At 44.8% G+C, this 25,488-nt stretch overlaps 1 protein-coding gene across 2 annotated transcripts in view; it reads left to right on the forward strand.

Annotated features, from left to right (window-relative positions):
• Positions 1–25,488, forward strand: part of Csmd1 (CUB and Sushi multiple domains 1) — a 1,511,659-nt gene that overhangs the window by 1,481,534 nt on the left and 4,637 nt on the right. The window contains exons 59-69 of one of the 2 annotated variants that reach the window (XM_087901170.1): positions 263–442; positions 3,268–3,441; positions 4,089–4,262; positions 5,506–5,579; positions 8,327–8,438; positions 10,174–10,353; positions 11,585–11,629; positions 14,360–14,521; positions 17,348–17,460; positions 19,002–19,089; positions 21,714–21,846. In XM_087901170.1, coding sequence (XP_087757296.1) covers positions 263–442; positions 3,268–3,441; positions 4,089–4,262; positions 5,506–5,579; positions 8,327–8,438; positions 10,174–10,353; positions 11,585–11,629; positions 14,360–14,521; positions 17,348–17,460; positions 19,002–19,089; positions 21,714–21,846 — 1,435 coding nt within the window. The remainder of the gene's footprint in view (positions 1–262; positions 443–3,267; positions 3,442–4,088; positions 4,263–5,505; positions 5,580–8,326; positions 8,439–10,173; positions 10,354–11,584; positions 11,630–14,359; positions 14,522–17,347; positions 17,461–19,001; positions 19,090–21,713; positions 21,847–25,488) is intronic. The other variant, XM_087901171.1, reaches the window with a different exon arrangement.

Here is a 25,488-nt window from a genome sequence, read left to right on the forward strand (position 1 = left end):
ACCCCCAGTTTCAAAAGAAATAAGCTATTTCGTTCTTGTCTGTAGCTATGGGTGTGTCCTGATTAGGAACAGCAAGGGCTGGCAACCACCCGGCCACCTATCAACAGAGCAGCAATTTCCAATGTCAAACACAACCTCTTGACAGCAGGTGGATGCAATCTGTGCCCTAGGGCTGGACCACTCTGTGGTTCCCTGCTGCATCCCAGAAGGACACTCGCGATAATTTGCACCTGTCTGGTTCTTTCCTGCTCCCTGCCTCTAGTCATCAGTTGTGGGGATCCTGGCACCCTGCCCAACGGCATCCAGTTTGGGACCGACTTCACGTTCAACAAGACCGTGAGCTATCAGTGCAACCCCGGCTACCTGATGGAGCCCCCAATATCACCCACCATCCGCTGCACCAAAGATGGCACGTGGAATCAGAGCAGGCCCGTCTGCAAAGGTGAGTGCCATCGTTTACCTGGCATTGTGGGTTTAGAAGTCCATACAGGGCAGTGCTGCGTTTCATTCTGTGCTCAGGAAGCACCCAGCAGCCAGGAGTCCCAGGAACTCTTCTCAGCCTATGTAAATATGGACTCCCTTTATTTTCCTGATTCACTGGTAACAGTTTTACAGATGGGGAACTGAGTCATGGAAAGGGCTACAGTGAATGGCTTAAGATTAGAACTCTCTGAGTGGAGAAGGTGAGGTCCCTGTAACTTGTCCTACCTCTAGAACACTGGTTGTCAACCTCCCTAATACTGTGGTCCTTTATCACAGTTCCTCATGCTGTGGTGACGCCCCCCAGCCATAAGATTATTTTCATTGCTACTTCATCTTCATAACTGTAATTTTGCTACTGTTTTAAATGTAATGGTAAGATCTGTGTTTTCTTGGGCAGCCCCTGTGAAAGGGACATTCAGTTCCCAAAGGGGTCCTGACCCACGGGTTGTAAAACCACTGCCCTAGAAGGTGTTTGGGTCTGGCAGTTTTAGGCACTGTTGATAAATAAGCTGATGGGACAGAGGTGGTTGACATGTGGTGAGTCTAGTTCAGAAATGTTGAGGCAGGAGCACACCAGCTGGCCATCTGACAACAACAGAATCCAGATGGAAGGTCGGCACCTGAGTGTTCTAGAGGGAGTCAGATGTAAAAAGGGGAGAGGAACACACACTCAGAAGGGTCAGGAAGGCTTGTGGCTTACACAGCCTAACACTCAGCGATCGGGTAGGCTCTGGCTAGATGGGGTAGGGTTGGTGTGCTCACAGGGAAGCTGTACTGTGAGAGTCCTGTGGACACCAGGGATCCACATGGTCAGGAAACCCCATAATCAAAAGATGAAGCATCCCACTGTGTTCTCCTCTTACTGATCTGGCATCGGACATGAAGGGAAAGAAAGGCAGAGGCTAGGATGCTATGGTGGCCATGCATACACACAGGGCATTTTCCTTATCTGATTGGGAACAAGGGCATAAGAGTGGGAGCTGGGGCGCTGAGAAGGTCTAGGGAAAGGCGCTGTCGTCTGGATCTCAGAGGGACACTTGAGCTTGTGAATTTGATGCCTTGACTCCCACAGCTCTTGTTCCTCCACCCCCGACAGGACATGCTATTGAGTCACCCTTGTTCTTCCTGATGTGTCTAAGGGTTTCACGCTCTTCTTTGTTTTTTATATCATTAGTGATCCAACATCATGTTTGCTTTGTAACCGGTACCAATGAATGTGTAATGATACATTCCAGCTATGTTGGACATGGCTGGGTCAAGGGTTCACCAGTGGGAAGCGGTGAATTAATCCCTCTGGCTGCTGGACTCTGTACGTCTCTACACTGTGTTCCTTTAGGAATACCCATTCTACTCATTGTCAGTCACAGGGTCCTCCTGATACCCCCACTTCCCACTCCATCTCTTCTTGCCCTTTTCCCACTACTCTCATGTATCCTGTGATGAACACTGGTGTTCATCCTATTCCCACCTTTCCCTGCCTGGTCCACAAATACAGGTTCTCCCTCTGTCACCAGCTCTGAGAAATTCTCAAGAAGCGTTCACTAAGCAAATGACTAAATGGGCAGAGGGCTGAGTGTCAGAGCCAGGGCACACTTCCCCCTGCTAGGTACACATGTTGGCAGCTGTGCCCCACAAGTGCTTCCCCCAAGACCTGGCATGGGTGAGTATGTAGACTCGCAAACATGTCCTCCCCTGCTCCCTGCTGCCTTCTGCCACCCAGAGTGCCATTGATTCCCGAATCAGGAAGCTTCTCATCTTCAAAGGGGATGTTCACATGTTGCTTGGGGAATTTTCCCATTTTATAATAACCTCTGGAGTGCGGCAGATGGACCTACGAGCCATCACCTCTTGCTTTGTCTTGCAGTGTCCCAGAAAGTGAGTACTGAACCCCCGAACTCAAATGAAACTCTAGCAAGTCTCATTTCACAGAACTGTGTTTAGACATGTATGAATTAGCTCTTTAAAAATTATTCAGGGTGTCTGGGGAGATGGTTCAGTGGCTGAGAAAGTGCATCGCCCTGTCAGAGGAGCCAAGTTTGGTTTCCAGCACCCATGCTGGGTACTTAGAACCACCTGTAACTCCAGCTCCAAAGTATCTATCATTTCTGGTCTCCGCAGGCACCTGCATTCGCATGCACATATGCACACAAAAATACATGTAATTAAAATCTTTAGAGAATTACTGTTCATAAGTGCATGAGTGTCTTTAGGTATATTATATGCTATCTTTAAACAAATAAAATTATAGATGTCAAGAGAAAGTCTTGCCAACTCCAACATAAATTTGAAAGCTTCACTGATGTTACATGACTAAGCCCTCCTTAGGTTTGTTCTTAAAATCGGGAGTAAAATGACATAGAATTCTTTTTCCCTTTGGCCATGTGCGTGACCAGCACAGGGAATGCAATACTGTTTCAGTGCTTTGTGGTTTGACTTCATGGTTACTTTTACATGTTTGGTCTGAGCTAGGGAAGAAATAATGGAGAAAACCCCTCATGTTGTTACTGTTTCTGTCAGTAATTCTTTCTTTTTAAAAAAGCATTAGTAACAGGAGCGCTGACAGGAGCCACTCTGGAAGATGTGGTGGTGGAGGATAAAGTGTGCTAGGTGGTACGGTCTATGGCAAGCTCTAGGATGGGTGTAATGGCACAAGCTGTGCTTAGAGCCATAAGAACCACCGTGAGGGATATGGTGTGTGTGGTGGGGAGGGGGTTGGAGGGGAGGACATCAATAGCCCTGCTGGTATGTCATCCGTATTTGATCTGTTTATTTTCTTGGCAACAGCTGTCCTATGCAGTCAGCCTCCTCTGGTGCCAAACGGGAAGGTGGAGGGATCAGACTTCCGCTGGGGTGCCAGCATAAGCTACGGCTGTGTGGATGGCTACCAGCTCTCCCACTCGGCCATCCTGTCCTGTGAAGGGCATGGCGTGTGGAAAGGAGAAGTCCCTCAGTGCTTGCGTAAGTCCGAGGGTAGAGTGTATTCTGTGATCACAGACACTCGGGGTGGGGGCGGGGGGGTAGGTACCTCCAGCAGTGTGTGTGATTGTGGTCACATTGAGTGAGCTTGAGACTTGAGCATGTGCGGCCAAAGGCAGGTGCTATTACGGGTCTGAGGTGGCTCAGAGATCCACCTGTCTGGCCATTAATAAATTATAACAAAGAAGAGGTTTCTGTCCAGGTGCTGGTGCCAAGTCTCCATGCCAGGGACTCAGGATTCCTAAACACAGCACCCAGCCACCTCAGTCAGGGATTTATAAAGGCAAAGAATACAGTTCAAATTCGTTCTAGCAAGCAGAAGGTCATCTCCGGCAAAGCAAAGCAGGCCTGTTGACAGAATCAGAAATGGCCATAAAAAAATTTAACCCTTAACAGCCCTTAACAGTTGGAGGTCTGATTTTGCTTTATATTTCTCTTAGGTACAGAGACTTTAAACTTTTAAACATAGAATTGGCCATCACCATAACATTAGCCGTCGCAGTGCCTTCTCCTTAGGAGTTAGCTGGCTTAGTGGCAGACTCTGCAGCCACCCTAGGTTCTAAACAGGTTTAACGGGCTAGCCTGGTCCAGATGTGCTGAGTGCTGATGTGGCCTGTTTCTTTCCCCAGCTGTGTTCTGTGGTGATCCTGGCACTCCGGCAGAGGGGCGGCTCAGCGGGAAAAGCTTCACCTTTAAGTCTGAGGTTTTCATCCAGTGCAAACCCCCGTTCGTGTTGGTGGGTTCCTCCAGGAGAACCTGCCAGGCTGACGGAACGTGGAGCGGAGTCCAGCCAACTTGTATAGGTAATGCGCTGGCACAGCTGCAGGCACAGGGGCGACTGGGGGCTGCTGCAGCTACAGTCCCGCAGGCTCATTGGTAGCTGCGTCTTAGATGGTAGCCCGCACAAGGACCTGGTCAGAATGAGTATGATCAACACAGTTAAGGGAAGGTCAGCCTCCTTCAGGCTATGTAAACTGATTGAGAAATCTGATGGACTCTTTCCCACCCGAGCACCTCCATCTCCAGCCAGGGCTCACAGCTTTGTCACCAGGGCAGGGGTCTTCTGGATGATGCAATTATTACCGTCCCCTAGCAACCATCCCCACAGCGAAGAGACTGTTCATCACGGTTCTTGTGCAAATTTACAGTACAGGAATTATGAGCTTTCGCCTCAGCTCTGTTCTCGGAAATCAAATTGCTTATATCTAAAACTAAAGGCAGCATTAGAAATAATTTCCTTGACGGTTTTCCATCTGACTCCAGGATTTAACTCCTACTATTTGGTTTTAAGTGCTGCATGTCAGACTACTTTGGATTAGCAGTGTCTCCTAGACGTCTCAGGAGACCTAGGAGAACACTTTTAAGGCCCTGTCGATGTTATTCTGGACAGCTGGGAACAGCAACAATGTACCCACTTGTCTGTGTGTGTCCCACACATATGAACAATGCCCCTGATATATTACCAGAAGCCTCCACTGGAATATTATATATGATTCTCACCTTGAAAACTTTAGAAAATGATAAAGGAAGGAAGGAAGGAAGGAAGGAAGGAAGGAAGGAAGGAAGGAAGGAAGGAAGGAAGGAAGGAAGGAAGGAAGGAAGGAAGGAGGAAAGAAAGAAAGAAAGAAAGAAAGAAAGAAAGAAAGAAAGAAAGAAAGAAAGAAAGAAAAGAAAGAGGGACTAATATGGATGAGCAACTGCAATAGCGAATCTGTTCAAACCAGATCAGAGTAGAAAATGATTGGATAGATCTTAATATTCAGCAACAAGTTTCTATCAGCAGAGGGACCTAGCCAGAGAGTGAGGAAGAACAACCTATTCACAAACAAATGCAAATATGCAGATTAGAAGTGAAGGCGCAGATTAGGTTTGAATATGCAAATCTACTTTAAAACTGATAAAGAATCAAAGATATCCAAGGAAATGGAGGCAGCCACTTTCTTTAACAGGTCATATAAAATATCATATGCATTTTGAAAGCATTGTCTAATTTTGCAAGCTCTTTCAATAAAGGTGTTACAATTTATTTTTAATTGTGAATTGCAGATCCAGCCCACACCGCTTGCCCAGACCCTGGCACTCCCCACTTTGGAATCCAGAATAGCTCTAAAGGATATGAGGTACTTCCCTTCCATTTTCTGTGCCCTAGAGGCGTGACACCTAGTTGATAGCAATCACATGTGTACATTGCTGTATTCCTTAGCATATGCGTATTACATTTTTGCACAGAAGATTCTTTCAACCAGGACTTCTAAGCAGAAGCCAATTCACCAATCCATTAGCACTGTGCCAACAGCTATATTAATTTTCATTGAGAGGCACACATGACTCTCTACTTTTGGTTTAGTGACATAAAGGACAATTACCAAGTCAGAATGTACGGAGACATTAAAATAAAAATGCCACTAGAAAGTGATACACATTTTCAGAAAGAAAAGCAAAACCAGAATACAACATGTGTTCCATATCAAGCTTCGCCATGATATCCGTTCTCCTGATGATCTTGTAAAGTAGCTTCGATTGTTGGCACATGAGCATCGCTTTGAAATGTTCTTTTGCCTTTAATATGCTCTACATCATTGCTACGATTAATGGAGAAATACTTCAAACAGAAGATGATGCCTTTGATATGGCAAGCACCGGCTATCCTTCGTGTGATTTCTCCCAAGTGACAGACACCTGGCTGTCTGTGACATGACTCAGACACCCAGAGTTAGATGTGTTTGCTCTTTTCAAGTTAATAGCCCCACCAGTCTAGAGTAAAAGTCTTTTCCCTCAGCCACTTCATCCTATCTCTCAGGAGCACTGGAGTGTTTCTATTTTTACTGGCTCTATCCATCTTCCCTTGCTATTCTGTCACATCCCTTTGGAGTCTCCCAGAATAATTCTCACAGTAGATGGGTTGAATTCAACGCATTGTGTATTATGGTCCAGGCATGGCCTCAGGCTTCAGTTAAATGCCTTCTGACAGGTAAATGTTCAGTTCCAAATTTCTGGTCATTTGGAAAATAAATGGGTGTTGCTCTCATTGGCTCACCTTGGAAAATGATTACTATTGGTCACCACGGATTTCAGAACTTCTTAGCCTACCCGGGCACAGCATAGAGTCAGAGAGATGGTAAAGTAACCACCTTCCCCAAGAAGCTGAACAAGATGGAGAAATGCCTCACCCCTTCAAAGGGAATTAACAAGAGACAGCTCCCAACAACGTGACTCATTATTGTTTAAGACACAGACATGGCGTTTTAAAGCTGAGGCTGGAACTGGGAGATGTAGCCAGCCTCAGAGTTTGCTTCTTCATTAGAACCAGATATATTTTTTTCTTGAGCTATGTGTTGAAACACCTCCAGGAAGGAGCCTCTTAAGTTCTGGAATGCTCCATCTGCATTAGGCTAATTGCAGAAGTTGAGCATTAGCTCCTTGTCAGCTGTCTGGTCAGCCCTGTCCCATAGAGTCACGGGACAGGTCAGGTACACAGTCTCGTCCCGTGGGTTGGCATAACAGACTAAAGCTGCTTCCCTGAACAGGAAATGGCAGAGCTCTCTTCCTCTTCCTATTGGTGCATCCCATCAGTGTGTCCCAGGAAGCCTGAGGGGTCATATGTGATAAGAACCATCCCTGCCGGAAAGGGAGCAGGTTGTTATTTCTCTCCAATTGGTACCAGTTCCTGATTAGATCTTTAGGCGAATTCTTTCTCATGGATTATATATAAATCCTCGCTGCTACTTGATCACATGACCCCCCCCAGCACGTCTCTCATCCAACGTGTTAGCTGGGTTCTCATGTTTTTAATTATAGTTTTTCCAAAATCCCCCAGTGGAGGTGGAGGTGGAGCAAGGAATAGTGTAGTCTAGTACTCACGAGAAGACAAAGAACAGTTTAAAACCCCAGAGCTGTGTGAAGACGGATTTTTGAATTCTTTGGACTCTTGCTTGGTGCAAAAGGAATGCCGTGGATACGGCGAGCCCCCAGCAGAGCTGCCCCTCAGCAGACAGCTCTCTCGTGATAGCCATTTCTTTCCTCTACCTTGCCTGTGGTTATGTTTCAAGTGTGGGAATGATGCAGGCTGGATGTACCCAAAGCACAACCATAGGTCATTGTCTAAAAGAAATCTGGCTTTCTAGAAATCGCCACTGGTTAGGTGGGAACAGGAGAACGAATATGGAGGGAGCTATAGCACTGACTCTGGCTCAGGGCAAGGCCTGAGAACAGCAGGGCTCCTGGGTGGAGGGAGACAGAGAGATGAGGCGCAAGTGAAGGTGTCATATGGGAAAGATGTTCAGGTAACCGACATGGTTCACAGATCTTGACACACTGAGGTGTGATGGGTCCCAGGAGAGCACAGCAGGTGGCCAGCATCCAGAGCCTTCAAAGGAAGCAGTCCCCCTGAGGAGCTGTCTGTGGGGTTTCAGATATAGGGAGCAAGAGGAGGGAAAATAAACCAATAGGTGTAAATGGAAGAGGGGGACTTCTGAAATGCAGACGTCTGCATTTGTTTGAGACAAGGTTCCAATTTACAGCCCATGCTAACCTGGAACTCACTATGTAGTCCAGGCTGGCCTTGAACTTGCAATCCTCAAATCTCAGCCTCCTGAATGACAGGCATTTGTTACTATGCTAAAGCAGACTCTGTTGACCCACATAAACAAGCACGTTGATTGTCAGATCTAGTTCCCTCTTCTTTAACACCCCGCCGCCACCACCACCAGGACTCAGCAAGTTGTCTGTTTTGAGTGTGATGTTCTGCCATGCATGCAGAAGTGGTGTGCTGGTCCCTCCAGAGGTGCAGCACCATCGGTCCCTGGTACACCTCCCTTGGTTCTGGGGTGCTGGCCTTCGTCTGCAGCCCTGTTGATTCTCTCCTCAGGTTGGAAGCACCGTGTTCTTCAGATGCAGGAAGGGCTACCACATCCAAGGCTCCACCACACGGACCTGCCTTGCAAACCTCACATGGAGTGGGATCCAGACAGAATGCATACGTAAGTCCGGATTCTCCCTCTGCGGCTACAAAGGGCATTGCTAAGTGTCTCCAAAAGAGCTCACAGTTTCCTGAGAACCTGTGAAGAGCAATGGGTTTATTTATTTTTCATTCCCTAATTCTCATTTTGTGCATTTCTCAAAATGCTCCTAAGGTTCCTCGACCAGTCAAACCAACCAGGCTAAGGACTTGGTTGTAATGAGGGGCTTTAACCCCAAGCTCTGCCGCGTCAGAAAGTCTTGGGGAGGCAGGATGAGGTAGTAGGTGACAGAAACTAGGTTCCCAGGAGATGTGAGGCAAACGCCAGAAACCCAAGACACAGAGTGACTTCCACGTCAGCCCTGCTTGGCAGAAGATCCCTGAGTGCAGGATGTCCTTCCGTGTGTCTGCACGCCATTTTCTGGATCAGGGAATGAGCCAGGGACTCAGTATATGCGCTCAGTGTGGCGCTGTGGCTATAGACCCTTGGACGTGATGGATCACCGCAGCAGTGATGGATGGATTGAATTTTTGCTTTGTGATTCGGTCACGAGAATGAGAAAGTGCTGTGGGATGTGGACCGAACGATTCACGTCACCCACCACTTCTCTTAGGCAACCCCCTGCCTTGTGATGCCGAGCATAAAAGCATTAGCTGAAGGCTGTGCAAAGTTACTGTAATGGCGGGTAAGGTGGAATTTACTGGAGATTTACTGGTCAGGATGATCAGGTGCGCACTTGTTTCAAAGCTGACACATCTACCTCACTACTCAACCATGTGGAGAAGCTAGATATACAAGTGTGCAGTCGTGCACCGCACACTCAGATGTGTGTGTGTGTGTGTGTTATGAAGCGTGTTATAATACAGGAATAAAGATGGAAAATGTGCCCAAATATGAGCTACTGACAGTACTTAAAGCAACTGAATTCACAACTATAAAATTAGAGGTTTGCTTTGTAACCATCTTGCAAGTCCTTTACTTACAGACATGTGTGGGTTTTATAAAATGAGGTTACTTATGGTAGGACATGAGTATTCCAACTTTATTTGTTCCTAAATTACATTTTTAGAAGAAGTAAGAACTTATAATTGTGACTTATATAGCTTATAATTATGACTAAATTTCTAAAACACATTAAAATTTAACACCCATTTAGTTAAGCAATAAATATATTTGATGACACCTGACGAGAATCCAGGTATATGTCTGAGCATGTACTGGTCCAGATACATTAGCTTATTGGAGTGGTTATTATTGATTTTTAAAGATTTACTTTCATTTTTTATTTGTGCCTGCCTACATGTATGCCAGTGTGCACAGAGGCCAGAAGGACCCCTGGAACTGATGTACTAGGAGGGTGTGAGCCACCTGACATGGGTACCAGGAGCCAAACTCAACAAGAAGGGCTCCTAAACAGCAAGCCATCGCTCCAACCCCACACTAAGGATTTTTAACATATTATTTCTCTTATATTATACCAGAGTATTCCGTTTTTAATGAAGCTAGGATCTCTCCTCTAAATTTATATACATAATTATTCTTACATGTGTTTGTGTATCTATGTATGCATATATATGTGTGTGTGTATGTATGCTTGTGTGTATACACACACACACATTTCTCAGGTATACAATCCCTATGTAGATAACCCTTTGTAGAATCTTCCTCTGTTAGTTCCTATGGGCCCATGTAATGTAACAGTTTAACAATGAACAGACAGCCCCAAAGTTTTTTAACGGAGTAAATGCCTTTTCAGCCCATGCCTGCCGGCAGCCAGAAACCCCAGCCCACGCAGATGTGAGAGCCATCGATCTTCCAGCTTTTGGCTACACTTTAGTCTACACCTGCCATCCGGGATTTTTCCTTGCTGGTGGATCTGAACACAGGACGTGCAAGGCCGATATGAAATGGACAGGGAAATCACCGGTCTGTAAAAGTAAGTCCCTGGCTGAGGTGTGCAAACGTACTTCTAAAAAGCCAGGAAGCGCTGCCCCTGTGGTCAGGCTAGTGTGCAGGTCAGGGGACCCTCATGTGACATTGTGATGGAGCATCAGTGCCCCACAGACAATGCCTGGGCTCTGTGTGCTTGGATGTGTGCAGAGTAAGTGTCTAACACCAGGAGCAAGACGGAATGGATGTGTAGACTTCATTATTAACTGAAATTTAGACCACAGAGGACAGCTGTTTGGCTGAAAGGAAGCATTCTGAGTTCAAAGAACCATTTGCACTATGACGTCAGAGAATGGCATATCTTTACAATGAAAAGAGCCAATAAGTGACACCTGCAATCTGAGCATATATAAAATAAGTGGTGCTGTTTTTAGGATCACACGCCATTGGGTGGAGAAGCGGCAATTTTTCTTTTACTGATATCGGTTCTACTGCAAACTTTCAATCAGCATGGAAAGAGTGCCTTTAATGGCTTACACGCCACGCATGTGTTTACTGAGGGGAGGACCAGGTCTGAGTCGGATCTGATGAGAAAGGCCACTGGCATCTGATCTGGGGCACCCTATGTGACAGTCACTGGACAATAGGTGCAGATACCTCAGAGTACCAAGGCACCCCAACTTCAGCCTGAATTCCCTGGAGCCCACATGCTCACAGTTTTCAAGTCAGAGTCTCATTTCTTTTCATAAGTAGAAGAGAAAAAAGAGTAATAAAATAGTTTGCATCTTAGGAAAAGAGCTGAGCCCTTAGAAATCTCGCTTTGACCAAACTCCACGGTGTATGGGGTAAGGAAGCTGACATTCTGCAACATTGTCCTATAAGTCCACAGATGTAGGGGGATTGGATAATGAGGGACTGTGACATTTTCCTCTCTTGGGATCATTCCTGCTGGTGGCAGCAGTGTCCACTCAGACTGTCAGGAGCTCACCCTCGGCCACCCTCATTTGCAAGGCTCTCTATTGTAGCACCTTTAGGGCCCACCTCCAAGCTAGATGGACAGAAACGGGCCTCACCACTGAGCTCAGTATTTCCACACGCACAAGGAGGATCTACTGCGAATACCCGGGTCGAAAGTGTTTGCGCATACAATATTTATATTTTGTACCTTTTTATAGATCCAGAGGAAGGAGAATCGCTTCAAATTGACAATTTCTTTTTCAACCTGATTCCAAAAAATAAATGTTTTTGAAAATGATAATTTGTCTTTTTACTTGTAGGTAAAGGAGTGAGAGAAGTTAATGAAACAGTTACTAAAACTCCAGGTTCGTATTCCAGAAGAGCTCTAGCTTTCAACCAAACTGATTTGTTCTCAGCCCTGCACAGTGAGACGATTTTTAGCATTTACATTTCTGAATCTGTCGGTCCCCCATTAAGCACCACGCCTGCACACATCTCTATTTCTTCCACCCGAGTGGCTCGTTAGTGGAATGTCACCACGTAATGTCATCATACATGGTGTGGTCCCAGGACTTCATTGGAAGACACACTGGGCACTTTGGCCCCACATGTGGTATGATGGAGAGCCTTATAAATAGGGTTGCAGTCCCCTTCCTCGAGGGAAATAGCACGCGCGAGGCGGTTGACAACTTCAAAAGTTACCATCTGAGCGGTTCCAATGCGGAGTCCTATTTTTCCAGTATCTCCATAGCTCAGGCATCCTCTGTCTTCTGGAATGAAGGTTTCAGCCCGCCATCAGATATGGCCCCTTGATAATGTGTCATGTGGAGAATCGAATAGATGCCACGCTGTTCCCTGGGGAAAAGGTGCCCCAGCTGGAAACCATCTGCATAGTGGATCTATGTGGGAAACAAACGTGCACTGAATGAACAAAACGTAGCCACCAGTTTTGTTTTAAGCCATGATTGACTTTGCTTTTAACCAAAAATAGTAAAGCTTTGTAAAAATACAAGACGACTTGCCAAGTATTTTTTTTTTTTTTTACTCAGCTTTTAGCCCTAGTTTCTCAGATATAAAACGGTATTCGAGAATCCACCTGGAAGGTTGTTTGCAATGCTGATAGTTCGAATTCTGCCTACTCTTTAATTCTCTGATGAGAAAGGAAGTACCAGTGGGATCAGGGGACTTTTCCCGGTCTATACATGAGGAGGAAAAATGTGCTTTGAGTTTTTGAGTGATCTTATTTAAATACAACTTATAAATCGATGACAAAGTCAACACTTTGCCAGGCAGCATCTACCCTGGGGAACTAAGCAGAATATGCTTCTGTTATTGTAGATTTTCATCCTCACTTTTGCTTGCCAACTTTGTGTTGTTCCAGATGTTGGAATAGCTATAAACGCCTTTGTGGGCACACAAATTAGCATCAGTATGTCATTTCCTCTAAAGGGAAATGCTAATGAAAATGGTGTTGGTCAGGATGGTATATTATAAATCTAATCCTTGCCTTGCTCTTGCCCGTGACTCTAAGTAAGAGAGTAAAGTGGAAAGGACCCCCAGCTAAAAGCATCTCCTCCCTGACCGATGATCACACCTCAGCTTAGAGATTGAGATAGTATCTAAGCTGTAGGTTCCCCCTAATTCTACACAGCCCGGCTGGCCTGTTATAGCAATGGACCCACAGTGGTGGCTCAGGGCAGTAGTTGGACCATATACAAACAACATCTTCAGCAGACCATGTAAATTCTAATGGGTAAATGGTCACACTAGGGGCTGTTGTAACGTAAAGTAAGGTACTTTGTGGGTTTCTTAAAATGAAAGTCTCTGTTACGTCTGTTTATAATTAGAAATCTTCAATGTTGGTTATTTATAAATATCTTCAATACTTGGTTGACACACCAGCTTTTTACTAATTTAACTTTAATCCATTCTTATCTTTATTAGTAATTTGGGCATAGCCAACCCATAGGCGGCTATCAGACTGGATTTTTCCATAATGATTACTTTGCTAGTCTGGTTTTTGTAGGCTTGGCTGGTCTAGGGAGATGGGAAGGTGGTCGGTTGGAGTGGAAGGGAAGTATGGATGTAGGGGTTGCATGCCTGTGATGTCATCATCCATCACATCATTAGGTTTGCTAAGGGCTATACATTTACAGAGAGCTAAGTATTTCTCCCAACAATGCCAACATTGTTGAGGCCCATGCTATCCTCAGCCGATTTTGACTAATTAAATGATAAAGGCATGTTTTCAGGTGGAAATCACTGGGACTCACGGTGCTAATGTTGGTGGGTATTTACAATGTGTCGTTCTGTCTGTTTATATTGATATGGTCAGGAGAACAGGAATTTATATATGACTATTGCCAGGGAGACATAAAAGACAAGCTTGATACCTGTAATAAACACTGAAAACTAAAGGAATAACCCAATTACCTTTATGCAAATTCTTGTCACAGAGGAATTTTACGTTACAAAGACTCCCTGTCTCTTTTATGTCCATATTTAAGCAACATATATAAAAGTGACAGATGAGATTGCCCTGTCTGCCTTTCACATTAACACTAGACTATTTTTTCCCCATAGAAATTAGCATAGAATACTAGCTGGGGGTATGCCTCTTGACTTCTCAAGGCAGGAGCCATCAAGGACTGGAAAGTGCCGATTTGTTGGGAGTGGGGCCCAGACAGACTGTTAGTGTCGTTTCCTCCAGATTTTCCATGGCTGTCAGAGAATAAATCTGGAAGACGGAGGTTTAGCAGTAGCAGTCGGGGTCAGTAGAGCACATTTCCTACTGGCTAAAGCTAACACAATCAGTTCACTGAACCCTCTGTACCTGGCATGTCTAGTAAATCCAGCACAGCCGTTCTTAATAAATAACTTCTCAAGAAGCAGTGAGAGCCACAGCCTTGGTGTCTCTGTTCCTTTGCTGTTTGGCACACACTTGGGACACAGTTCTCAAGGTCACCCTTGGCTTTACGCTGTTCTTCACAGTGCTTCCTAACTGGGCAGTCTTAGGCCTTCCTGTGTTTTAAAAATGTTCAGATTCCACGCCAATGCCTGTCTTAATTCTGCTCTGTCCACACTTCTATCAACAGTTCCTTCTGATGTGTTTTTCATCAATTCGGTATGGAAAGGATATTACGAATATTTAGGAAAAAGGCAGCCCGCAACTCTCACTGTGGACTGGTTCAACGCAACCAGCAGCAAGGTGAATGCGACCTTCTCCGCAGCCTCACAAGTGCAGCTGGAGCTGACAGGTATGGGCCACGGTGTCTCCTTGGAGAGGGCCTGGCAGTACAGCTTCTAATGTCATTAGAAATGGTGCTGGCTCTGCCTACACCAAATGCTATTAGAGTCCTCAGCAACTGTGGCCTGCTTGCGCTAGTTTTTCTTTCCAAGGTTTGTGGAGCTGACACAGAAATGGGACTTTTTTTTAATTGCGTACACGACATACTAAATTAAGAACCCCCCTATTTCTATCCAGAACTCCATGTCTCTGGATTAAGTCGTATGGGTGTCTTGTTTCTTGACACGCATGTTCCTTATGAGTCTCATCACAGGTTGATAAAAGGCCTGAGTAACACAGAAAGCTGTGGTTCATAAACACATATGTCGGATATGCTTCAAGCACTTCCCATGCAGCATCCTTTCCACTTTTTATGGATGCTATGGTGTAAGAACTTTGCAATAGACCTTTTCAGAGAGAGAAGTAAAGAGAGATTCGGTCATATATTCAGTCTAAGGGAAATCCAACCTCTTTCCCAAGTGTTCCGGCGAGTAGCTGGCAGAGTCCAGCTGTGCACTAAGCCATCTAACCTCAGCTCAGATTGGTACTCAGAAAGGACGGCACCATCATATGTACATCTACGGATGCTTTTTTGTAAAGTATGCTCTGATGCGTTGCCATGGATAGCCTAGAAATTCAGACTTGTGGGGATCTTCTTGCCCGTGTTCCCCTGTGCCAGAAGTATGGGTGTAAGTCATCACCTTTGACATGTAGGGTTGTTTTATATTACTTCCCCCTCTTTTAGGGATATATTATTATCCCTGAATGACTCCTTAAGACTTAAGCTTGCCTTGAATGACTCAGTACTGTGAGGAGAAATGTCCAACCAGTCTTTGTAAGTAAATGATTTAGATTGAGTTATGGAAATCCATCACACAAAAAAGAAACTAAAGAGCTATTTTTGTTTGTGTGATGAGATCTTTCTATATATCCCTGACTGACTGAGAGCTCACTCTCTAGACCAGGCCTCTGCCTTCCCGGTTCTGGTAGTACACCACTACACCCAGCCCGTGTGGAACTTCTAAATATTTAAATTCCTTAGTCTCACTCTGATTGGACATTCCTCTTCATAGAATTGGGAACTTGGTATTTTTTTCTTCAAATAAATTCTCTAATACAAGCTGGGAGCTGTCTCAGTAGGTAAACCTTCACAACCCAGCATAGGTACCTGACTTCAGGTCCTCGGCACATCTTCAAAACCTCTGTGTGCTGGTATACATCTGTAACCCCAGCACTGGAAGTCACAGGGAAGAACATCCCAGGTGCTTGCTAGCATTCATACTAGTCAAGCGCTGGGTTCCAGGTTCAATCAATGAAAGACTCTGTCTCAGAACTAAATTGGAGAACAATAGAGGAAGGTATTCAACAGATATTCAACATCAACCTCTAGCTTGTCTTTATGCGTGGATGGGTGAGCTCATTTGTACACACACACACACACACACACACACACACACACACGGGGGGGGGGGAGAGAGAGAGAAAGAGAGAGAGAGAGAGAGAAAGGGAGATAGAGAGAGAGGGAGATGGGGGAGAGAGAGAGAGGGAGATAGAGAGAGAGAATAAGATCCAATGGTATTTAAGCCCTCTGACTCCACAGACAATTGGGAATTCAGTGGTTTGGACCTGGGAGGTGCAGGAGCATTCAGGCTTCCCACAGTATGGTGCCCCACAGTATGGGACCGGCCAGAGGATGGAAGGAAGTGATATCTGCAGAGCGGCTTGCTGGATATGTAACATTTTTCATTCTTTGTGCTTTTTTTTGTAATCTGAAAAATGAAGATATATTTGTTATCTCTCCTTTCATCGTGTAGAACTTGGGTCCAAATTCAAAAATTTGGAGGTTAAATTCATGAAAAGAAAAAAAGATCAGAGCGTTGCCTGCAGTAGGGAAGGTGCTGCTCAGAGTGAGATGCAGGTGGCTCCTGTCAGTTGGCAGCAGCGGTGGGTCCCTCCCTCTGGGGTGTCTGCTTGTGGAACTCACCTCTGGGATGTTTGGATGTGCTCCTCTAGGGAGTGATAGTGAGTTAGTATGTTTCCTGTGCAACTTTGCATAGCACGGCCCCTAGCCCTGTGTCCTCTCTGCCTGTGGGATGTATGACAGGTTCAACACTATTTGCTTAATGTCTGTGGTTTGTGTATTCTTCCCTTGGTGGGGCCCTAATTGTCAGTGTAAGGCAGATTTCCATCCTGTCTCTGGGCAGCACCACAGTCATCCCTAGCCAGGTGTAGCTCACAGGTGCAGCTGCTTGGTCCCTCTGCCTGCCTCTTGTGTTATTCTTACCTCCTCACCCCCATGATGCTTTTCCTACGAACTGGGCCAGCCATCTCTAAAATGAGCTGTGTTTTGAGTTAAGGTTGTGGTCTGTTTTCTCTCCATACCCCTGTCTTCAGAAGCAAATAAAAGATACATGAAGACGCTGGCTCTTTCCATCAGCAGGTTTGAGTTCGTAGTAATTTTCTCATTGGATAGCAGTGTTGAGCATAGTGTAATGATACATCTGTTTGAGAAAGAGTCATTCAAGAACTTTGGTAGAAAGTGATTGGGAGGAGAGCAGAGAAAAATGTAGAGCTCGATAAAAATCAATAAAATAATATAAAAAAAGAAGTAATTTCTCCGGTCCCACAGTGGTAAAAATACTGAGGTTCAATCTTCAAGATAAAACATATGTTTAAATGTTCTGTTGTCTGTGGTATGATTTCCCCACTGTAACTGGTCCTGGTTGGGTCAGTGAATGATCAGGTCACAGACTCTGACTTCTGCAGGGCAGGACTGACGACTCTAACATCTTTTCAGGGGTCTACAAGAAGGAAGAGGCCCACCTGCTTTTGAAAGCTTTTCATATCAAAGGCCCAGCAGATATTTTCGTGAGCAAGTTTGAAAATGACAACTGGGGACTCGATGGTTATGTAAGTGCTTTCAGGAAGTGTCTCACACAGTCGCCACACTTAGGCCTGGGCAGAGGAGTTCGTGATGCACTGGGAATTCTAGGCAAGGGAAACACTGCCCATCCCTCTGGAACTCAGAAGGCACCTCTGAAGTATGGCCACCGTTCACATCATTTGGTGCTGGCAGCAACCAACTCTCTGAGATGAGAAATAAGTTGCTCCAGAGTTAAGGGATTTGTTGCTGCAGAGGACAAATCGGTTCTTCAGTCTAGGTGATGCTCTTTAATACCACAGCTTTGCTGTCAGAACTGTGGCTTGAATTTTGCAGGAAAATGGATGGAGCAAGAAAACATTATTTGAGTGAGGTAACCCAGACACAGAAAGACAATTATCACATGTACTCACTCATAGGTGGTTTTTAAACATAAAACAAAGAAAACCAGCCTACAAACCACAATCCCAGAGAACTTAGACAACAATGAGGACACTAAGAGAGACTTACATAGATATAATCTACATGGGAAGTAGAAAGTAGAAAAAGATGTACATAGATCTAATCTACATGGGAAGTAGGAAAAAACACAAGATCTCCTGAGTAAATTGGGGGCATGGGAACCTTGGGGGAGGATTGAAGCGGGAGAGGAGAGAGGAAGGGAGGGGAGCAGAGAAAGAGGTAGAGCTCAATAAAAAAAATAAAAAAAATCTCTGAAGGCTTCAAGAGAGTCATGATCAGAAAACATAGAAAGCTGTAGTAAAAGGAGTGGATGGCTGCTTACCACCACCCAACTAGCTTAACCCCCCAAAATAATCACACACAAATTGTATTTATTTAAACACTGCCTAGCCCATTATATCTAGCCTCTTATTGGCTAACTCTCGCATCTTAATTCAACCCATTTCTAATAATCTGTATGTCACCACAAGGCTGTGACTTACCGGGAAAGAATCAGCATGTCTGACCTGGCAGCTTTATGGTGGGTGGCCCTCTCTGTCTGCCTTCTTCCCAGCATCCTGTTCTGTCTACTCCACCCACCTAATTTTCTGTCCTATCAAAAGGCCAAGGCAATTTCTTTTTTAACCAATGAAAGTAACACATAGACAGAAGACCCTCCTGTACCAGAAAGCAAAGTGGCCATGTTCCACTTCATAATTTTCTCTGCAAGTTTGACATTTGTTATGTTCCCGTTCACTATCTAACAGAGTTACACAGCCTCCCATGATGCTGTTGGAGTTCATCCCAGTGAAATCATATAATGAGAGTTGTGCGCTGATAAACAGTGTTCCTCATTAGGGAAGGTCGTGCCCAGTGCTGGTAGGGATCCAACTAGGACAATGACCCTTCCCATTGTTGCTTTTATTTCAGCTCAATCCTGATTTTCCCATTGTTGCTTTTACTTCAGCTCAATCCTGATTTTCCATTTCCCTATGTCACTAAAATTAGTTGGGGGAAAATTATGCTCTGGTCATGCGGTGTCTAAATCGCAGTGGTAACAGTTAGGTTTGGGTGACAGCTACATTTTCTCTCCTTTTTCTTATGCCTTGCCCTCCTTTCTGCATACCAGGTGTCCTCAGGACTTGAGAGAGGGGGATTCTCCTTTCAGGGTGACATACATGGAAAAGACTTTGGGAAATTCAAGCTGGAAAGACAAGGTAAACTTACCTACTGTTGGTTCATTGTTTCTTTGTTTAAAGCAGCAATCAGTTGGGCCTTTAAATGACCCTTCTGAGAAGAAGCTGCAAAGAGGTGACCCAAAAAGGTGATCGGGAAGAATTGGGGTATCAGCTGCATCATATAAATAGTGCTTTGATTAATTCCTTCAGAATTTCATATAATAGATAACGTTCACCCCTTCTCCCCAACTCTTCCCCATCCACTCCTACCTTCCTACCTAGCCAACTCTAGAATGACTCACTAGGTGAGATTCCAACCAGGACTTGCTTTGTGTGCTGAGTTCTCCTCTCCTGGAGGTCATTATCCACGCCCACAAACAAGGAAGCAGAAGCATTTGTGAAATGAGATTAGTACTGTATTTCAACCTGGGCAGAATAAACTGATTTACTTGCTTGTATGCTGTCATCAGCACATTGATTTTTGTGTGTGGCGGGGGGGAGAATGTTGCCGTGCAGATGTTGGTCCTACAGACTTAGACACAGGAAGCCAGCATGAGACCGCGAACTGGGATGACTGCCACTGATGGCGCATTGGCAGGACTGCCACCCAGATACCCAAGACAGGGAAGGAAAGAGGTCGTCCATCGATAGGTTACCGAACAAAACCTAATCAGTAAGGACAAGCCATTATAAAATATTACCTTTCTGCCATCCTGAATTCAGTCTCCTAATCAGAACTTAAATGCATGTCAGCTGTGGCTGAGGCAATCTTTCTAAAAGGATTGTGTTATCTGCATGTAATGAAACCGAACAAATGCTTCCGACTAACACTAGCCAGGGCTAAAGTTTGTCCCTTGCTCTAGGCCAAATCCAGCCCCCATTTGTCCTCCTTTTCTTCTGTTTCCCACCCTCCGACAAGGGTCACAGCCACCAATGAGCTGCTCTAGAGACAACAGGCGTGTCAGGTTCACCTCTGCGGTGAAGGGCAGAAGCCGCCATTGATTCCCAGCATGTCTGCTTCATCTTCCCCCATTCTTTTCAACAGAACAAAACAACAGCTTGTGTTAACAAGAAATCTTTATCCCCCTGGGATGGTGACCTTATTGTAAGAAAGAAACAATTTGCTTTAGAAAATAATTTGGATCCCAAGTGAGTCTCCTTTTCAGCTAATTAGAAAAGCCAGTGTTCTAGTGATGCCCCAGTGGTCATCATTCATTTAAGAATGCTGGATAAAACCTTTTTTATTTTTTATGGATGAAAATAACAACCTCCTAATTGTTTTCAGTCAATAGATAAACCAAATAAAAGTGATTATGTTTGAATGGGTACTGAAATTAAGTTAATCTGAAAGACAATTTTACTGTGGGAACATCCGCACGATGCTAAGTATGAATTGGTTTCCATAGGAAAAATGAGTGATGTCCCCAGTACACACAGGATGAGAGAAAATATGTGAACATGATAAATTTGAGCACTTCTGGGCATCTATAGGACATAAAGGACTCATGGCTCTGTATCATAGAAGCCGATGACCAAGCCAACAACACAGGAGCTGGGGAGCATAAGTTTCCCAGATCCTATACAAACAGACAACAAGCCCACAAAAGATGTTGGACGTTTTGTTAACATCTTCTCTCATTGCCGAGATGAAATATTCTGCCGGGAGTAGGTTAAGGGAGAAAGGCTTCATGCTGGCTCACAGCCAAGGTTATAGCCCATCATGGCAGGAAGTAAAGTGGGAGTTTACACTCAAGTGGGAGTTTACACACATGTCACACAATCAGAAACAGAGAGCAATGAACACATGCTCCGTTCACTTTTCTGACTCATACAGTCCAGCATCCCAGACATGGACTGATACCACCACCCATGGGGAGTGGATCGTACCACCTCTATTAATGTGATCAGGATAATTCCCCATAGGCATACCCAGAGGCTTCTCTGTCAGGTTGTTATAGATCCCATCAAGCTGACAAATGAGATGAACAATATCAGAGAAGATCAGTCACAGGGGAAGTGCAAAGCAAAACTGCATGGGGACACTGCTTCGCAGGCCCCGTTACGGCTGGGAAACAAAATCAAAACAAGTTTTGTCAAAGAGGCAAAGAGATTGGAGTTCAGATTTTGCCAGCAGAATGTGAAGCCGTTCAACTGTTTTGACTGATGAAGTTCGTAGGAATTAGACACAGAGTAAAACAGAGAACGGCACCCGTCCTTGACCTGCCAAGAGAACTGAGCACACGTCCTCACACACATGTCCCAGATTCTTTTAGCATCATCTGTATCATCCATCACTCAAGAAGCAACGTTCCAAAAGTCCATCAGCTAAAAAATAAGAAAAAGTGTGGTGTGTACATCGATGCAGGAATTATCAGTCCACATTAGAAAAGTAGTAAAGTACTAATGCTTGATAAGACAGGGGTGACCTGTGAGCCATGAGGCTAATTAAAAGTCTAGAGGATTCCATTTGCATAGCTAGCTCAGAACAGGAAAGTCCACGAAGAGCAAGTGTGATGAGCAATCTTCAGGGAAGAACACTGGGTGGCTTTGTCGTGGGACAGAAATTCTGATTCTTGTGTTCACCTTTAAAATATATCATAGACGCCTATTTTTGCCTAAGCAGTACCCAATACCATCAAATTCCAACTCTTTTTGTCTTCTAGATCCTTCCAACTCGGATGCAGATTCTTCAAATCATTACCAGGGCACCAGCAGCGGCTCCGTGGCAGCTGCAATTCTCGTTCCCTTCTTTGCTCTAATTTTATCAGGGTTTGCATTTTACCTCTACAAACACAGGTACGGCAGAGACGGGAGTTCCCTGCAAGGGTTCTTGGTGTGGTGTGTCGGCTTGAACAGCGGTGTGCTTGAATTCTCATGCACATAGTATTGTACGTTGCCGAAAAGTTGACGCGGAATGCAGACATGCTTCTGTAGATATGAATGTGTAGACTCCAGAGTGTCTGCGGATGATTTTTGTTTTGATCCATTTTTTTCATTGTTTGATTTTTATCTGTTTTGTCAGCAGGGCATGTCTAAGTAGCTAGCTTTAAAAGAGTGAATGACTGGTCTGAAAATAAGCATATGCTTGCTGGTCATCGGTCCTAAGGATTTCAGAGCCTTGGGAGAGTTGCAGCCTTCCAGCAGGAGAGGCAAAGAAATGGTTTCTGTGGCCCTTTCAACTGTATGAATCAAAGATTTATATATTTTTGATGGCTTTCTTGCTTCAGCAAATTCGAAAGTTCTTAGTATGTCTGAATAGCTAGCTACCTGTGCTCCATCCCTTGAAAAGATACATTGACATCTATTAACTTGAAAATCGTTATTAATGGGAAATGTCAGAATTTATGGGTTTTGAAGAAATTTGAATGAATTGATTCTTTTCTTTGGAGTTACTATGTATGCATGGAGTTTAAAGGAAAAGGAAACATTCTAGGCAGTCTAGGGATGCACTCTTCTGACAGAGCACTCGTGTGGGATGTACAAAACTCAGGGTCCTATTCCTACTGTATGCCTGTAATCCCAGCATCCTGGAGGTCAAGGCAGGTAGACCAGGAGTTCAGCGTTCCCTTCAATTACATAGAGAGTTTGAGGCTAGCCTGGGCTTCATGAGACCCTGACAAAATAAGCAAGCAAACACCGGTTGTGAAAAATTCAAAGTCCTTGTGTGCATTTTCTCTGTGTGGATAATATAATTCTGGAAAAAGTTGTGTGCCAAATCACTCTACAACTCTACTGGCTTTTTAGTAGTAGCATTTTATAAAAATAGCACCATTATGAGCCCCAGAAACAAGGTGATTTCTTAAGTTTGTCACATGTTTTAATATAATGCACAAGTTTCCATTTAATCTTTGTTATACAAACAAAATTGAAGTGAGGGGATCTTTAAATAAGTTATGTACTGAATGTCTTTAAATGTGCAACTGCCTTATTCTTAAGTGACACAAGATTCTAAGACTCCGTAGTTTGTAGCTCTGTCCTCATTGCCTGTGGCTGTCAGTATTCTTATTTTAAAAACACAACCATGGGAAAGAAACCCCAGAGGTTAGCCGCTTTCTGCGCAGCTTGGTCCTGGGACCCTGACTAAGGTGATAAAGGAATGAGGAAAGATCAGACGTGGAGATCCATGCACCGGGAAGGTGGGTCACACTTGCTTACCTGGAGCAGCACCAACATGCAGTCAGTCAGAAGCTCAGCACATTTATCCCACCCAGCACAATGGAGAGAGGCTAGCTCTTCTTGGTAGGAGGTCTGTGGCAGGGTGCAGTTTTTGAAGGAGGAAGCTGCTAATTTTTGCACACACTTTGCCTTCGCTCTAAGCTTCACTCCCACGGGGAAGGCATTGCCACTTCCGTGCGCCTGAGTCACTGGGTCTTGGATAACGGCTGTGCCCATGTGAAAAGATACACATTTACGCAAGGCTTCCTTGGTTCCCCACAGATATACAAACCACATTGTTATCATTTATTTTGCAGAAAACAGTACACTAATTCATCTCTCTGCTGATGGCACAGCCACCCCATGTCCCACAGTACCATGGCAGGGAGCAGTTTTATTTTTAAAAGGATGAAATTAAAATGTTCTTCTTTTGGAGCTGAAAGAAACAACAGGAATTCATAATCCCTGTCAATTCTTTTTCACCCACCTAGCGTCCTCACCACAAGGACGGGTCTGTGCTGTTACAAAGGTCAGACTCTGGTCTTCTTCAGCCCTGAGACCAGGTGGACAAGTCCCTGTGTGTCCAAGACCTAGACTTCAACCTATCTCTGAGAGGCTAACAGCTCTGCCGGTCAGGAACAATTGTCCCTGCCAACAACAATACTGAACAATCACCTGTATTCGTCTGTGACTTAATGAGTCCTGATTATATCTGAAGTCCTAGATGGGGAAGCATGAGGTGGATTTAGAACGCTACATCATTTCCTTTAAATCCAAGAGCCTCCTACCAAGTCTCAGTGGTTAGGTACTTCCATGAAGGGATGAGGGTAGCAGCTCCCACACTGACACCTGCTAACAGGGAAGTGAGCTGCCACCTTCTCCAGTGAGTGGGGCCTTGGGTGTCACAATGACGGATCCCTCCACCTCCATCCATATAAAACGAAAGGGCTGCATGGTGAATATGAAAGTCAGCAGGTTTTCCTCTCGGGCTCATTGGGGATACAGAGAGGACACTGTGATGAACAAATCCACAGGATCTGTTATCTATTTCCCGGCCATATTAGCAAGATGCAAAAAAAAAAATTAAAGAAAGTATGTGGAAAGCCAGTGTCCCAGGCCTTCATTGGGTGAGCCTCTCCTGAGTCCATGCTCATATAGTGCCTGTCTCTCAGCTTCAGCAGATAGAGATATTCCTTAATGATATGGCTGGGCGTTGCTTTTCAGGTGCTCCAAAGTCCCAGCAGGCTGGAGTTCCTGTCCCTCATCCTTCTGTATTGGGAAGAGGTTCTCAGTCAGAGCTCATGGTTCTGATGCCACCTCTCAATGAACTGGGTCTGGGTTCTGGTATCTCTTCTCCTGTCCCTGTAAATCCTTTAACAGTGAGAGAACAGGGTCACTCTGGCTCAAGTGATGAATCACAAACTTCAGGCAGGTCTTTTGTTCATTAGCACTGAATGAGAAGGGTTTGCTGACTAGCGTTCCTCAAGCATTTTCCAAGTTCAATGTCGCTAGTGTTGCTAACTCCTGGGGCAACCACAGAGAGACATCCTGCTGACCGAGACCAGGTTTCTGAAGACCACACATGTTCTATTTATCATTCTATTAATGAACAGATGAAAACCTGAGCTAATCAATGAGTACATCCTTAGATGAATTTCTTTTCTCTCCACCCTCAGGTGGTTGTGATACCCGTGTGTTTGTTTGCATGAACGTGACATTTTTTCCCACATGACATATGTTTTTATCTGGTTTCTTCCAAGATAAAGGGAGGGGGAAGATGACCAGATGTGTTTAGATTTTTATTTTTCCCTTTTCTTTCTTACATGGTGTGTTCTGGGATATATGAGTATTATATGTACATTTTCAGTGGGTGTGTGTAGGTATGCATTGCAAGTACACATGCATACATGCATCTGCGTGTGTAGGCCAGGGGTCCATACTGGGTCTTTTCTTCTACAGCTCTCCATCTCTCTTTTGGAGACACAGTCACTCCCTGAACCAGCTCACTAGTTTGGCTAGGATGACTGCAAACCTGAGAGCTCCAGGGACCCACCTGTCTCTGTGTTCCCCGGTGCAGGGATTACAGATGTGTGCCACGACATCTGGCTTTTTCTGTGAGGATTTGAACTCAGCCCCACCCCCACCCCCATGCTCTGAGCAGACACCCTTACTGACAAGGTCGTCTGCCCAGTGCCACATTTAATTCGTTTTTTTAATTATTTTTTTTTATACTCTAAAACCCCTCTTTTTAAACATGGCTTGTGAAGAAAGGGTTTTCTTTAG

This window comes from Myodes glareolus, chromosome 23 (genome assembly GCF_982192425.1).
Source record: "Myodes glareolus chromosome 23, mMyoGla1.1, whole genome shotgun sequence".
Lineage (NCBI taxonomy): Eukaryota > Metazoa > Chordata > Mammalia > Rodentia > Cricetidae > Myodes > Myodes glareolus.